The following is a 17210-nucleotide window of genomic DNA, read 5'->3' as shown; positions in this document are numbered from 1 at the left end:
ATCTTCTTCTCCTTCACACTCTGCCCCTCCCATTGTCCTTGTTGATTGTCCTACTTCCTCCTCCCTTCCTCCCACTTCCTCACCAACAACTTCCATCATTTCCATGCCTACTGCCCCTGCACTTCGTAGGTCAACCAGAAACAAAACTGCCCCTCAATATCTAAAGGACTTCCACTGCAAACAAGTCAAGCTTGTCTCATCTCAGCAATCAGCTTCCACAACAGATCCTTTATTAAATGGTAAGTTCTTTTCTCTCTTTGATTGCTTATCTTATAAGCATTTTAACCCCTCTTTTCAAGCTTTTTCATCATCCATTTTCATTCAAACCGAGCCCACTTCATACACACAAGCAATTAGAGATCCTGAGTGGAGAAAAGCCATGGATGTTGAAATTGAAGCTTTGGAAAATAACCATACTTGGACCATCACTGATTTGCCTAAAGATAAACAAGCAATCGGTTGTAAGTATGTCTATCGCATTAAATTCAAATATGATGGTACTATATAAAGACTTAAAGCTAGACTTGTAGCTAAAGGCTACATCTAACAAGAAGGCATTGATTATGATGAAACTTTCTCACCCGTTGCAAAGCTTGTAACTGTTAGATGCCTTCTTAGTGTTGCTGCCATCAAATGATGGTATTTACATCAATTTGATGTAAATAATGCATTTCTTAATGGTACCTTGCACGAAGAAATTTATATGAAGAAACCCTCGGGATACGCTAAGGGTGCACCAAACCAAGTTTGCAAATTGCTTAAAAGCCTCTATGGCCTCAAGCAAGCCTCAAGATAATGGAACTCTACACTTAATTCATCCCTCTTTGCTTTTGGTTTCATCCAATCAAAGTCTGACTGCAGTTTATTTACCAAGCATGAAGGGGACAGTTTCATTGCTTTGTTGATTTATGTTGATGATTTTCTGGTTGCTAGCAATTCCATAGATTCCATTGCTTCTCTAAGAACTTTTTTAAGTAGCAAATTCAAGATTAAAGACCTTGGTTGTCTCCGTTATTTTTTAGGCTTGGAAATTGCTAGATCTTCCCAAGGTATCCACATTTGTCAAAGGAAATATGCCTTAGACATTTTGGCGGATTCAGGAATGCTTGTATGCAAACCTCTTAGACTACCTATGGATCAACACTTCAAGATAAGTAAATCTGATGGCAACCCACTTCCTGATCCTAGTCTATTTCGAAGGTTAATTGGTAGGTTATTGTATCTCACAATAACCCACCCAGATATATGCTTTCCTGTTTAGTTATTAAGTCAGTTTATGGATTAGCCTTCTTCCTCACACTTGGCAGCAGCTTATCGAATTTTGAGATACATTAAAACTGCACCTACTTAAGGTCTTTTGCTCCCATCTTCATCTCAAATTCAACTTACAGCTTATTGTGACTCAGATTGGGCCTCTTGCCCAGATTCTCGTCGTTCTACGACAGGTTATTGTGTTTTCTTGGGTCAATCTCTTATTTCTTGGAAGTCTAAGAAGCAAACAGTTATCTCAAGATCATCAGCTGAAGCCGAGTATCACTCTATGGCTACCAGCTGCTCAGAAATCACTTGGCTTCGCTTTCTTCTCCATGACCTTAGTATTTCTCATCCACAGGCAGCTGTTCTTTACTATGACAACCAAGCATCCCTTCACATTGCTGCCAATCCGGTGTTCTATAAGAGAACCAAGCACATCGAACTTGATTGCCACTTGATCTGTGACAAAATTCAAGAAGGAAGTATTACTATCAAGAAGGAAGTCTTACTACAGCTCATATTTCCTCTCAAGCACAATTGGCAGATGCATTCACCAAAGTTCCACCATCTTATCTTCTTCAAGCACACTTATCCAAGATGGGAATAGTAAATTTCTATTCTCCATCTTACAGGGGGATGTCAAGAGACACAGGTCAAGACTAAAGCTACAAGTTGTTTTACATATTCGGTTATTTATATTCTTAGTTGTCGCATACATTAAATATTCTTTTATTCTTTTTTGTATATGCTTATTAGCTGGCACACTACAATAGGTTTAGTTTGTTAGTTTGTTAGGTGATTCTCTGTATATATGCTCGATAGCAGTCTTGTAAACAGTAGCTTGAATGGAATCGTAATAGCATTTTTCCTCCATTGATTAGCTCTCTGTGTTTGTCCTTTGCTCTATTGCACCTTCCTTTTATTTCCTTACAATGGGAGAATGAGAGAGAGAAGATAGAAGAAGCCAAAGAAGGATAAAGAAGCCTGCCATAGCCAATGAGGACAAGGTCTATTCTCTTTTTCCATTTTCAATCCCAGGTCCTGATCTCAGATACCATTCATTTTCATGCTCTATTTCGATGCTGAGAAAACAGAGCATATTACTTCTGAATTTTGCAACAACCTCAATCATATTTATCATGATCAAATTGTGCATGCATGTTCATTAATCTTTGACAGGTTCTAGTTGAAGAGAGGTCGTCTGCAAGAATATTGACAATCAATAAACCTAGGCAGTTGAATGACCTTTCTCCCAACATCGTATCAGATATAAAATGAGTTTTCTTGAATCCTCAGGGTTAGAAACTCAAAATTCCCAGAATGTGTGCCTTGGTGCAGAAGGATGTCCTTTATCTTATTTTATTTTTGGCTAAAAGTTATTCACTCTCGAGTCCATTTCTGGTGCAAATCAGTCTTTTACTGCATTTAAAAAAAATGCACTCTTATTTTTATGTCCAAATGCTGTTATGATCACAACATAACTGGGAAAGCTTTGCTAATACAAGTACAAGTCTACAACCGCAGAATTCTTAATAGTTGCAAAATACAGACTACAAATGGAAAAGTCTTTCTAGGTGATAGTCATGGCCATTCCATGTACAATGGATTTATACTACACGAACCAGTGATTTTCACTATTCAGAAACAACAAACCTAGAAAGAAAAGAACCTCTAATTTAGGAGAAGGGGTAAAGCTTTTGTCAAAAGCAAACAATGCAGATTCCAGAAAAAAGATCAAATAAATGAGCAAACAATGTATGTTTTTTTTTCCTAGAAGAAAAACCAATGATATGTTGATCAAATACAATATTATAATGATTTAACAAAATGATCATGTTAAGCTTCTCTCCCTCTACATCTTGCAGTCATCAATCATTGGTCTCTCAGTGATAGAGGATATCGAGACAGGGCTTATCATTGAGCCATTTCATCTTATTCCCCCTCCCCTTTTTCAAAAACCCAAACCCAAACACATTTCAATGTCGAATTCCTATTACAATCTAATCTTCATGTCATGGATGATCTTATGTTGCTCAGTATTTATATATACTAGTAAACACATGTGCCCAGTTGATATTTTTCTTAGGATTAAGAACTTTAAAATTTTCCAGTTTAGCTATAAATTGACAGAGTTTTATCTGTATTAAAATTTTTTTTTTCCTACTCATAATAAACATTATATATATTGTCTGCAAAATATTCATAGCTACAACACAGAACTCTCATAAACATAATTACAACTACACACAAGTACTTTGTATTTATATATCATAATAGTCGAAAGTCAAAAAAAAAAAAAGGTCTAAAAACTCATTCTACTTTTTCTGAGACGTTATTAATAGACAATACAGTAAGCTTGTTTTGACGTAACCTCCCAGATTCATTCATCTACACACCCAACACTACAATCCACTCATGATTTTCAATGTTATTTGCAATGTTTGTTCCTGTAACGATGAATTTTTTTTAAACGTATTTAAACGTATAGATTTTACCTCACCTGTATGTTCTATAAGATCAATCGTTGTGCATCCCAAAATTTGCTTTGCCAAAGATCCAAAAATTTCAAATTTTTAACTATAAACGGACAGAATTTTGTTTATATTTGTAGAATTTCTTTCATATTTACAACACATATTATATATATGACCTGCGTAATGTTCATAACTATAATACAATAATTTACAAAAACCAATCCGCAACTATCCACACATATTTTTAAAGTATATATTACAAGAATGATAAGTTCCCAAATGGGTATTTAAAACATTCGAGTTACCGTTTAAGGAACATGATTAACAGAGATTACATTTAGTTTATTCTGGCACAATTCACCATATTCATTTATTTCTGTGCCAAGCAAGATCATTCATTCTCTATTTGAAACTTCGGCTGTTATATTATGAAAGAATGGAAGTCCATCTAGTAATAATGGGAACATATAAATAAGTTCTGTAATAAATTTTTGAAAATAAATATATAAATACATATTTCACCTCCTTTTCAGATTTTGAGAGATACACTGTAGTATAATCAATAATCTCTTCTGCTGTTGGTCTGAATGCTACCACTACTGTAGATTTAGTATCATCGTAAACGTCTAAATACACCCAACATCTAAGATGAACAAATAAATATACCTAGCTGATGCCAAGATTCAGGAGCAAATAAGTCAATTTCCATAGCTTCAAAGATGTACAAGCCTCAAGATTTGAGAACACAAAGCAAAGCATAAGCTTGCGGCCTAAGCTAGAGATATTCTCAAATGGTTTAGGGGCAATTTATGTGTAAATGCGAGGAATGAAGGAAGACACCAACAAGCAGCAGTAGAAATTTGCAGTGAGAGCAGAAGATGAACTTCAAAACCATAAAAAGCAGTGACAATTTTTACACCAAGCGGCAAGTTTAATCAGGTATAAACATGTAGATTTTCTTTTGCAATCGTGTCACCAAAATCTGATTTTGTAAAGCTGTAGAAGCTACAATCGTATCACAAAATGAAGAAAGTGAAATCAGTATTATACCAAGCGGCAAGCGGTGAAAAAATAAAATTCAGTGTCGGATAAGAACATGCCACATAATCGAGAAACACCGGAGCCAAAAAGTAAGGGTAAAATCATAATTATACGGATAAATGTCTAATATCAATGGAAGAGGGGCAGAAAAGGAAAATAAATATAAAGTCGGGTTAAAATTATCAGAAAAAAATTTGAAGGCAAAGGAAATAAATAGGAAATGGAAGGAGCAAAACAGGCAAAAAAGTTGTACAAGTGCTGCCTGCTTATTGGCCCTTATTATAGTATAAACACATAGATTTTCTTTTGCAATCGTGTCACCAAATCTAATTTTCTAAAGCTATAGAAGCCACAATCGTGTCACGAAGAAAAGTTGTACGACACCTGCCTGCTTATTGGCACTTATTAATATAAGAAATATATGGTAGCCTGAGTTTCATCCCAGTGGTGAAAGGCTGAAAGCTACCAAGCTTTATCAGGAATCAACAATTTAGGGTTGTTCACCCAATCTGGCCTATACTGGATTTCGGTTCCAGTTTTCGACCCAAGTCAAATTCGAGCCGGAACCCCGGATTTAAAAAATCGGATTAATCCAGTTCGGGTACTGGATTTTAAATCCAGGACCCGGGTTTTATAAACTAAAAAAAAAAAACCCTAATTCTACCCACACCCCCCGACCCATTTCAGATCTCTCTCTCTCTCTTCTCTGCGAAGTGCTTCATCTCCCTCCCCGAGTTTCCTCTCTCTCTCTCTCTCTCTCTCTCTCTCTCTCTCTCTCTCATCCCTTCAAGCGCTTTCATTTTGTCCTGAACTCAACGCGCGGCTCACCGATCATCTCCTTTTGTCCTCAATCCCTCATCTCGCCAATGACCTTTCGGTAAGTCTCTCTCCCGATCTGTGAACAATGAATGTAAATGTGGTAGATCTAGTGATTTGGTGAACTAGGTCTCTTTGTGCTTGGATAGATCTGGTAGATCTAGTGATTTGGTGAACTGGGTCTCTCTGTGATTAGATAGAACTGGATCTTTCAGCTTTGAAACATTTTTTTAGGGTTTTTTTTTCTTTTATTACTTTGTTGATTTGAGGAGTATTTGGGTAAATATTTGGGAATATATACGACAATCTTGTCGTTACTGGCAAAGGGACATGGAGGAGCGAGGGTCATGCATGGTCACTTCAAAATTTCTAGAAGGGGAAAAAATGGAAAAACCCATAAGGGAGAATCTACATTTTGCATAAGGGAAAAAATGGTCACAATGGCGCCTCCAACAAGTACTTTCTCACAAGTTTGAGTGCATGTCTGTCAAACATACCAAGAGAAATACTAATGAGCTAGGTGGCTCATTGCCTTGCCAAGAATGCACTATATATAACTGGCGTACTCATTGAATTAGAGGATATTCCTCTTTGTATTAATGCTTCTCTTTTATAGAGTTTCGTAGCAATAAAATTATTTCATTCCTCTAAAAGAAAATGGTTAAATGGTGGCCAACACAATTTCTTAGTTACTAGCTAAAGAACATTAAAAAATGGAGGAGCCATTGTGAGGTTATTATTCCAACCAATCCTTGGCTGCTATGTGTTTCAAATGAGATATGTGGCTTCACCTTTCTTAGCTGCATGCAATGCTTTGTGGAGATTATTGGAATACCAACCAATCCTTGGCTTTACTTAATTTTAGTTTGCATGAGTGCTTGTCCATTTCCTTTTCAAGTTCTGTAGCAATTGAAATGTGATGTTTTGTTGCTCTTTAATGGAAGGCTGCCAAATTCTTTGTAGTTTGCTATTCTCGCTGTACTTTTTAGTTCACTATTTGGTACTTTGTTAATGATTTTGAATAATGGTTTTGAATATAGACAGTTGAAGAATATTTGAGGAGAGGGTTCTCTCTTTGTTTTGATGATAAGATTCAACCTCTTGAGTACTAAACTTGTCAATTATTATGTGCATGCCCTAATTAAAAAACTCCCATGAACATGGACTATCCAATATAGACATGTCTGACCTAGCTAGATGTACTTGCTAGTCTTAAATGATCAAGTCATCTCCATATATAAAAACTTGACATAAATGTATTCAAGACTTCATTAATATACATATATATATATAGTACATGCTAGCTATGTATAGATGATCTCATCCTCTACATGATTCTCATCCCATTAGATTATATCTTATTTTTTAAAATAATAAATTCAATTATAAATATATAGATAATATCATATACTAGTACTTGTGCGTGAAGTAGGCTGGTTTGTAATTTGTTTGTGGGCATGTGTGTTGGAGTTCTTACTAGACTTCTTGAAAGATAAGTTTTTAAAGGGTTTGAAGTGGTTGTTTGACTATTATCATTTCTATTAATTTACCCATATATATGCACTAGATACATTCTATATTTATCTATTTATAGTGGCATTTTCTCGTTTAAAGTTTCTTCTCTTAAGTTCATTCTATTATTGCAGCTCTTGGAGATTGTTGTAGACACATTCGATACATTACTAAGTTCATGCGCTCATTTAGACAGAGTTCTTCCAGATGTTACAAATTACCAAATCATAAAGTTTTTGGAAAGCATTGAAGATACAATTCCAAGAAATGGTTTTGGTAAGAAAGCGAAACTCTCATGGACCAATGAAAAAAGCTAATGCAGTGATCGACTTCATGGGCAATGCTTTGTCCTTAGTGTTCTAGATAAATAAAACAGGCTCCTACAGTAAAATAGGACAATTAGATCTATAATTTTCATATATTATAGTTGTGTTTTATAATGTAACGTATAAATATCAAATAATGTAATTAGTTAAAAAGGTAATTAGTTTTATTTTATTTTATTTTTGGAAGGAGACACTTCTTATAACATTAACCAGAAATATTTTTTATTTTATATATAAAAAAAGATGCGTTTCAACATTTTTTCTTGAAAAAGTTATAATAGAATATAGGCTTTTAGATTTTTTCTAAAAACAATTATGCTTTTCAACATTATCTTTTTCTTAAAAAAAAAAGTTAACATCTAATAAATTTTTGTTAAAAATAAAAAATAAAACAAAACCGGATATAGAGCAGAACTCGAATTACCGGATTGTAAAAACCCGGGTTTATCCGGATTCCGGTCTGAATAATCCGTACTAATTCAATTCAAAATCTGATTCAGATTTGAAACCCGAATTTCGAGTCGGGTATACACAATTTCCGGTCCGAATCCCGGATGAACAGTAATTCAGCATAATTATTTCGTTGATTTCTAGTATCACACAGCAGCCAGCACTTCACGGCAAATCGCCATGGCTCTACTGACTTCAACCAAACCCGATGAGGATCAGGTCTGTGCTATTTCTCGATTTTCGTTTCTTTTTCTTTTTTGAATTCTCAATCTCATCCTATGTTATAGAATTGAATTCATTTTCATCATCAACTTTTGCTTTTCCCCTTTTCGATCAGGCTTAATAACACGCTCGGGTATTGAATTTTATGTACGAAGCAAGTGCTTGGTTTTTTTTTTTTTTTTCTTTTCCTTTTTTTTAAAAAAATTTTACTTTTCGGACTCTGTCGCCAACCAAGCAGAGAATTTGCGTTTCATGTCCTATTAATACTGAAGGAAACTCCCTTTCGTAAAATCAAGTAACTTCACATGGATTAGCGGATTAACAGCGTAAATCAAGTTGTTTGGAAATTTCAGGATATCTGGTACTCGGAGAATATAACTAAACGCATGATTGAATAAATTACATTTGAATTTTGCAATGCACTTCCTCGTATATACCATGATTACTTTGCATGTTTCATACTTGATATTTCTTACCGTGTTTGAAAGGTTCTGGTTGAAGAGAGGTCTTCTGCAAGAATATTGACATTGAATAGACCTAGGCAATTGAACGCCCTTTCATTTCAAATGGTATGTGTTTTCTTTAATTATCCTTTATATTGTATTACCACGTTATTGCTTTTAAATGCCTATTTGTACTTTTAAGCCTCTAATACTTTTAGATGGATGAGTTTCTAGAGAGAGAGAGAGAGAGAACATTTTACTTTGTACTTTTAGATGGATGAGTTTCTAGAGAGAGAGAGAGAGAGAGAGAGAGAGAATATTTTACTTTGTGCTTTCATACATTTTACTTAGTTGGATTTGGGTGGTTTGCTATTTGTAACCCCTTTTGGTGGATCAACCTTCATCAGTTTCTTTATCATTTTCTTTAAATGCATATGTCCCTTTCTTACACGTCTTTTATATCGACCACAACTGATACTGGGAAGTTTTGCACATTTTGTTCCTGTTATATAGTTTATATCATTACTATTCCTTACCATGAATTCTGCTTTACCATGAATACATGTACATGTATTGGGTAGTGGAAATGAAGTAAATTGTAATACATTTGCCATACACGTTAAATCTGGAGCTATAATTTTATTTTTCTACTTTTTTTTTTTTTTTTCAAATTTAGGTTTCTCGGTTGTTGAAACTTTTCTTTGTCTATGAGGAGGATTCAAATGTCAAGTTGGTAATTGTGAAGGTACTCTTCTTCTGACATACAGTCTACAAGTCTCATCTTTAAATGATGGATATCATTTTTCTGGAGCTGATCATGCGTTATACTGTATCATTGATTCATCTTTTCTTTAAGGGATCTTTGTTGTTTGGTTACGCAGTATTGCTCATGTATTATTGTGATGGTTGTTTGGTTATGCATTTCTTCCAATTCTTTCAATAATTATGTTGGAAAGTTAGCCCCTAGTTGTTTCAGTTGGTTCAAAAATACAAGATCAACTTTTGTGGGTCAGGGAGTCTTGTTGTATACTTCGGTTAAAGAAATTTGATTGAGTCCTTTTGTCCTGTTCACAAACTTGTTTTAAAAAGTAACCTTCTTAAGGTTGTTAACTTGTAGGGATTAAAGATCTTAATATTCATCTAGTTGAGCGGTATAGGCAGGAAAGGCCGTTAATTTGCAGGATTTTTAAGGAAGTTTCTCATGCATATGGATAAGAATGGTGTTTTAATTTGTTCAATGACTGCTTGTCATTAAGTTCAAATTTGAATGTGTGACCTATGGTTTCAACCTTACAGAGAATGCTGGCTGTATGACTAACCTATCATCTGTGGTCTTAATTCTGTAGGGAAAGGGGAGGGCATTTTGTGCTGGTGGTGATGTTGCAGCTGTGGTTCGTGATTGTAGTATAGGTATAGGTTCTCTTCAATGCTTAATGTGCCACCCTCGCTGATCCTTAAAATCAGTAAGATTGATGACCTTCAAACTCAGATAAGATCAGCCTTAGTTGAGATGGAAGCATCTTCTTCTTCTAGCTTGAATATCTTGTGCCGTTCTTTTCCTTTTTATGGTCAAACTGGACTGAAGGGAGGAGGAATTCTTTAGAAGATGCTTGGTTTATGCAAATGTCGAGAATTTATTTTTGTACAAATAAAGGACATTGACACAAAGCATATTATAATTTATCCTATATTTTTCCTTACTAGGTGACTGGAGATCAGGTGCAAATTATTTTCAGAAGGAATACCTCTTAAATTACATCATGGCAACCTATTGTAAACCCCAGGTGAGCCAGTCTGCCTGTGTAAATTTTACATATTGTGGCTTTAGAGTTGAGGTATTCTTGACCAAGTTAGTTTCTGGAACCATCATCTGCATGTTTATATCCTATCTTACCTTTGCGTGTAAACAATGTTGAAGGTTTCAATTCTTAATGGAATTGTGATGGGAGGTGGAGCCGGTGCATCAATTCACGGGAGATTCCGGGTTGCAACAGAGAATTCGGTATTTTTATCATCTTTATCTTTGGTTTAAAGTTGTATAGAATTCTACTTTAGCTTGTAGAGGTAAACATAGTAATGAATCACACATTTTCCCGAAACTTTAGATATTAATAATGTCTTTTTCACTGTCATAGCTCACTCTATTGATAATTGTCAGTTCTGAATGCTTGTAAGCTATATCTATAATTGCAAGCTCAATAGTTGCTAATGCATTAACGATACAAAAATTTATCTGATAAAAGTTTCAGTTCATAAAAAGTGTTCTTTTTATTAATATGGCTTTACTCTTAATGAGATTCCATTTCATCTTCCTGGATAGGTGTTGATTCTTGTATACCTGTTTGTGTACTTGGGCTGCGCCTATTTCATTAATACAATCATTTACTGATAAAAAAAAAATGTGATCTCTTTAAAAAAGAATTCATTTGGTTACTTTCAATAATCTCATTGCTTCCTTTCATCTTTTTGTAATTTCTTGAATTATTGCAGCAGAGTGTAAAAGTTTGAGGGGTTAGAGATTTGTAATATGTAAAAAATTTCAATTTGAACATCTGATGTTTATGTAATATATTTTCTTTTCATATTTGGAAACTCTCCATTCTTTTGATGATGAAGGAGAAACATTTAGCTATATAATATTGCAGAGGCTTGATCAATCAATTTTCTATATATTTTGAGGATTATTGTTTTAGATTTAGCACCTTTTGTTTATTTGGTTAACATGTATTCTGACGGTGCAATTGTTGCAGGTCTTTGCAATGCCTGAAACAGGTTTGGGACTCTTCCCAGATGTAGGTGCCTCTTATTTCTTGTCCAGACTCCAAGGATTCTTTGGTATTGCCACTTATATCCTCAGTGTAAATACTTTTGATGAATAATTGAAATAAATAGTAACTCTTATTCTTTAAAAAAGAAGGTGAAGTTCTATTTCATCAGTACTGCTGCAGGATTTTGCTGTAACATTTTCACAAAGTTATAGATTTTAATGCTGTTTTTGCCTGAATATTCATTATAGTGCTGAGTCTTTGGCAGGAGAATATGTGGGTCTTACCGGCGCTAGGTTGGATGGTGCTGAAATGCTTGCGTGTGGCCTTGCAACTCACTTTGTCCCCTCAGTGGTAGTACATCATTCTAGTTTAATTAATTAAATTTTAGATAGATTGAAGTTCTTGCTTATCAAAAAAGGATATCTTGAAGTTATAATGAAGAGTGTATATCGCCTTGTTTTGTTGACGAATAATGCTAATTACCAAAGTAACATGAATCAGCGTTGTTTTGTTGACATGTAGTGACATTATGTGCACATTATGATTGATTGTAGCTTTTTCTCTGAAGACTTTACATGCACATTATGAAATACAATTTAATGCTTCTAAAATCAATTAGTTTATGGAAAAATTGTTCATGTTTGCTGCAGTGGATAATGACTGTTTCAACTTATGGATATACTTAGAAGAGACCATACTCAGTAATCCTCTACAAATCATTATCTCGAAATGCTATACATGTGTAGTCCTCACCTCTGTTTCTCTTCCTATAATATTAAAGCTTTTTATCTTCTAAGTTTCTTTTAATTATTGGACAGAGTTTGTCTCTGTTGGAAGAGGCACTGCACAAGTTAGATTCAAGTGATCCAGCCATTGTTTCTGCAACCATTGACAAATACTCACAGCAACCTTATTTGAAAGAGCAAAGTGCATATCACAGGTTGTTTGGCATTTCTGTTCATATTAAATGGTTTTTTCAATTGTTATATGCTACTCTATCCCATGTGTATGCCAACGATTTTTAATAAGGAAAAATCTAGTTGCAAGCACAATTGTGTACTAATTTACGCACCAATTTAATGTGATTGGTCAAAAAGTAAATTTTATTGAAAACAGTATTAATTTAAATTTTGAGTATGAAGGAATTAGTAGTGGTACGCATATTAGTACACGACTTTTGCTTGTATGTAGCAAAACTCTTTTAATAAATAATCCCCCTCATCCATCTTATGCTTTACTCATTTTTTTAATTCAGCAATTATCTCTATTCATGTCTTTGTATGCATGTCTATGCAGTTTTATGCAAGAACTCCTGCATGAATAAAGACAATTTCATCATTGTGAAATTTATGTAAATCCCCCTATATACTTGCCATTTGAAAGTGTTTTGGTGTGATCGGCAAAATGTGAGTTACTTTGGGATGAATACACAATGCATATTACCCTTTCGGAAAAAGAATTGTCCAATGCTTTCTTGAAATGCAACCAATAGCATAATTAATGGAGTTTATTATCCCTGAACATTGACTCCGGTGGGGAAGGTGGCATCAGATAGAGCTTAAATAAAGAAACGGAAATTAAAATAAATAGTTTAACAAGGACTATAGAATATATTTGGAACTTGAAAAAGGGCACTATAAATGTCACAGAGTTGCCATCTCAGGTCTTAAACATCTTATTTGCAATGCCTCAGATGAAAAAAGTTCTATTGATATGACCTGTAGCAGTGTTGCTTGTATCATCTTAGTATATGGTGATTATCATTTCTATGCGGACAAAGGAAAGATTAATTGCAGGAAATCTTTATTAAAACCATATTTGTTTCAAAAACTAATATTTAATTTTCTGAAACGAGGCTGCCTATTGTGTTGCCATCCAAGATCCTTGAATTCTTAAATCCTTTGTCTTGATAAACTCGAGATCTTTTCTCGTGATTGCATTGGAAACAGATTGGATCTAATTGATAGGTGCTTCTCTCGAAGAACAGTCGAAGATATTTTATCTGCCCTTGTAAGTTTATGATATAGATATGTGTTTTTGGCACTGAGACTGAATTTGATGTCCCATTTGTTATTTTAGAAAGTTTGTCAGTGCTTTAAGTTGTATTCATTTTGGTTTCACACGTAAAACGAGAAAGCTTTTACCACTTAACATGATCTTATGCTTGCTGTTGTAGGAGAGAGAGGCATTGAATAAGAATGATGATTGGATATCTGCGACAATTAAGTCACTGAAGCAAGCATCTCCAACGAGCCTGAAGGTTTCTCTGAGATCGGTAAGGAAGCAGAAAGACTTAGTAACCCCATGTTATTAAAACTAGTGGTAAAGACTTCAGTTGTGTTAATGATATTTGTTGTGCAATACCCTACACTACTATATTCTTATCCCCCTGACCGGTTATCTTCATTAATCATAATGTTTTTAGCATCAGGTAAAGTATTTAATGATGTGAAGGTTTTTGTGATCTCACATTTGTACAAGGATTCATTACTCATTTGACGTGTAAGGAGTTTTTTGGTTAGGCTCTGTCATGATCAAAATTCTTGGAGAAAGCGTTCAAGAATCTTTGGAGAATCCAAGTTGGATCCCCTGAAACATAAATGGATCATTTTTTATGTTTTATTTTTGATGAAAAGGAAAAGACTGACCTTCATTGTACAGAAAAAAAAGTCATCACTTTGTGCATGAAACCCTCTGTTGTAGTTTTACCACCATAAATGAAATATGAAACCCTCTGAATCTAGATAAATATACAGCCCTGTCAAACACCAAGGGAACACTTGATCATAGTGGGGGAAAATGCATCTGTTGCATACCCATACCATCCAAGCTAAGAAATTAAATTCACGTAACACCTTTGTTAATAATACAAAACAAAGTAATCATCTGATGTTGTCTAGATCATGTTAAATTGTTTTCATTAAAACTTTGTTTTCTTTTTGCAAACAGATTAGACAAGGAAGGCTCCAGGGTGTTGGTCAATGCCTTGTTCGCGAGTATAGAATGGTTTGTCATATCCTACAAGGGAAAGTCAGCCGGGATTTCTTTGAGGTTATCTGCTTAAAGTATTTTTTCTGCCCTTAGTTTCTTCTTTTGTGGATGATTTTAACACCTCTGCTTCTAATATAGGGCTGTAGAGCTATACTGTTGGACAAGGATAAGAACCCAAAGGTAAAATGAGAATTGTTTCTGTATCTTTGCATTTCTATTATCCTGTGATGTTCATAAATCTTGATTTATTTGGCTAATTCCATTTCCGGTTTCCTTATTTTTGGTTTTCCATTCAGTGGGAGCCCTCTAAGTTGGAGCTTGTTAGTGAGGATATGGTCGACTCATACTTCTCTATGTTGGATGGTGAAGATTGGGAAGATTTGAAGTTCCCTGCAAGGTCCAATTTGCCTGTATCTGCCATTGCAAAGCTTTAACGCATCAAGATGGAAAAAAGGCACTACAAGAAATTAGGCTTTTTGCAGTGCACAAAATCGTCGCAAAAATCTCCTAAAATCGCTGTATCAAGTCATTTCCAGCGATTTCAAACTCGTTGCACGCTCGCCGCTATTAACCCACCGATTTTGATCATTGCAGTGATAGAATAAAAATCATTGATAAAAACCACTATTTCTAACAATTTTTTCCTGTTGCAAATGTTCAAAAAATCATTGCAAATGGTCTTTTTTCATTTAAAGATAAATTGTTGGGAATGATTAATTGCAGCAATTTAAATTGTCGCAAAAGTTATAAAAATTGTTGCAATTAATTCTGCTTATTTGCAACGAATGTAGAAGTATTGTTGCAAAAAAGTATTTGCAGCGTGATAATTGCATTGCAAATACCTCAGAAATCGCCATAATTACTTATGCTTATTTTGAACTCATGGGGAATTATCATTGCAAAAAAAACATTTGCAACATATTTCAAATAAATGCAATTTCAAAAATCATTGCAAATATTTCAAAAATCTCTACAAATGGTTAATCCATTTAAAGAAAAAATCGTTGAAACTGATTAATTTCAGCAATTTACATCGTCGCATATATACAAAAAAATTACTACAATTGATTCTTTCTTATTTCCAACAAATGTTGATAATAGTTGCAAAAAAGTTTTTGTTGTGTAATTGTAATGTTGCAAATATCCAGAAAATCGCTACAAATGATCAAAATGATGTAAATGGTCCAATTCATTTAAAGATAAATCATTGCAAATATTTAATTGCAGCAATTTCTATCGTCGCAAAAAGTGTATAATTTGCTACAAATGCTATAAGCCAGCTTAATTATTTTTAGCAATGGAGAATTTCGCTGTATAAAGATTTTTGCAGGTTTTTTTTCCCTTGCTTCAGCCAAAGACGTTGCTTATATATTTTTTGGTGTCGTTTTCATTATATTTTTGCTTATATGTAAAATATTATATTTATCTTATTAATACTTATTTTTATCCTATTTCATGTTAGTCACTAAATAATTAATTAATCAATTTAATGACAACCCTGAAATAATAAATGAACTTTGTTTTAATACCTTAAACTGCACCTGATTAAGTCATTAAACTAAGATTATTTCATCATTCAATGTGGAACACTTTTTAGTCATAATCTAATATAATAATTTCCAAGCATTTTTCACCTACATGAAACAACTACACATAAAACTATGATTTTTAATATTCCATTGCTATACAGCACTTTGCATTTATCCAACATCCAATATTAAGTATTTAGAAATATGAAACATAAAGGAAAATCTTGAAACTTTCATTATATGCACTGATGAACATGTAGGATCAAATCTTTGAGCACCATTTGGATCTAATTAAATAAATCAAACATATTCATTCATCCAAATCCAATGGAGAATTCACATTAATGTAATTATGGGCTATACATTAAGGTGGACCAATTTGAACCTAGAACCTACAACTTACAAACTACTAAATATATAGAACTCATTTATTGCTTCTAAACATTAACTGAAAATGTACACATTAATTCAAATTGTTCAATTATCGTGCTCCTCTATATCTAAAAATTATATCTAGTTAGTTATAACAATGTGCACCTGAGCATTGTGGGTTGGGTGGAACAACATCATGTGGAGGGAATTCATTATTGCATTTTTCATATTTCGATCTCTCCAACTCCAATCTGCCAATGATAACACCAAGTGAGACATTAAGTAAATTGATTAATTTAATAGAGCATACAATCTGATAAACAAGAAAATAATACTCAAATCAATCACTAACTTTGATGCTCATTCATCATCACCAATTGCCAAAATGGCAAACATAAAACTAGCCTAAAAAAAGTATTTCATTGGCAATTTAAGCAACACGCTTCACAATGAAACAAGCACTTTTAGCAAAGTTCATCAACCCAAAATAACTCTGAAATACAACTTAAGCTGAGATCATAAGGCATGCACGTGAAGACAATAAGATCATGAATTGTGAAGTCTTATGCAAAACTGTATGCCTTAGATCTAAGAAAGGAAGAAAGGAAAATGTTCTCTGATTCATTAATGAAATAAACTAATGAAAAGATAGAGAGATAAATTATAGGATAAGATAGATGAAATGAAGAAGAGAGATAATAAAGAAAGAGGGAGGGAGAAAAAAAATTATGCATTGAGTGTCAATCTACATTTGGGTTGATATGTAGCACAAATGCATAATCCATTCGGAATGCTCTACATGCTAAATACACCATATGTGAAAATTCCAGTACAATGGGGGAAAGAGCCCTTTCAACAAAACAAAAGACCTATCAATTACTCATATAGCTATCAATAAGACTAGACAACTTTCATCGTATGGCCTTTTGTGATCTCATTTGAACAAAATTCCAACCACCCAGTCACATGCACTAAGTTTCAGGTTTATAGTTTTTGTGTGCAATAGGTCGAT

General features: G+C 33.9%; 1 protein-coding gene across 3 annotated transcripts; it reads left to right on the top strand.

Annotated features, from left to right (window-relative positions):
* Positions 1 to 7941: 7941 nt before the first annotated feature.
* On the top strand, positions 7942 to 14921 carry LOC122294264 (3-hydroxyisobutyryl-CoA hydrolase 1-like). 3 transcript variants are annotated; one of them, XM_043102856.1, is made up of 14 exons: positions 7943 to 8092; positions 8584 to 8664; positions 9215 to 9283; positions 9885 to 9948; positions 10243 to 10322; positions 10457 to 10540; positions 11289 to 11373; positions 11572 to 11657; positions 12125 to 12246; positions 13256 to 13316; positions 13483 to 13581; positions 14256 to 14357; positions 14436 to 14477; positions 14594 to 14921. In XM_043102856.1, the coding sequence occupies exons 1-14, from the start codon at positions 8054 to 8056 to the stop codon at positions 14729 to 14731; spliced, it is 1152 nt and encodes a 383-aa protein (XP_042958790.1). In that variant the 5' UTR covers positions 7943 to 8053; the 3' UTR covers positions 14732 to 14921. The 3 variants fall into 3 exon arrangements, with proteins under 3 accessions (XP_042958791.1, XP_042958790.1, XP_042958792.1); XM_043102857.1 differs by lacking the exon at positions 9215 to 9283 and having other exon boundaries at positions 7942 to 8092; XM_043102858.1 differs by lacking the exons at positions 7943 to 8092; positions 8584 to 8664; positions 9215 to 9283 and having other exon boundaries at positions 9906 to 10001.
* The last annotated feature ends 2289 nt before the right edge of the window (positions 14922 to 17210 follow it).

Source organism: Carya illinoinensis, chromosome 14 (genome assembly GCF_018687715.1).
Source record: "Carya illinoinensis cultivar Pawnee chromosome 14, C.illinoinensisPawnee_v1, whole genome shotgun sequence".
NCBI classification, from domain to species: domain Eukaryota; kingdom Viridiplantae; phylum Streptophyta; class Magnoliopsida; order Fagales; family Juglandaceae; genus Carya; species Carya illinoinensis.
This window is presented reverse-complemented; position numbering and strand designations above follow the sequence as displayed.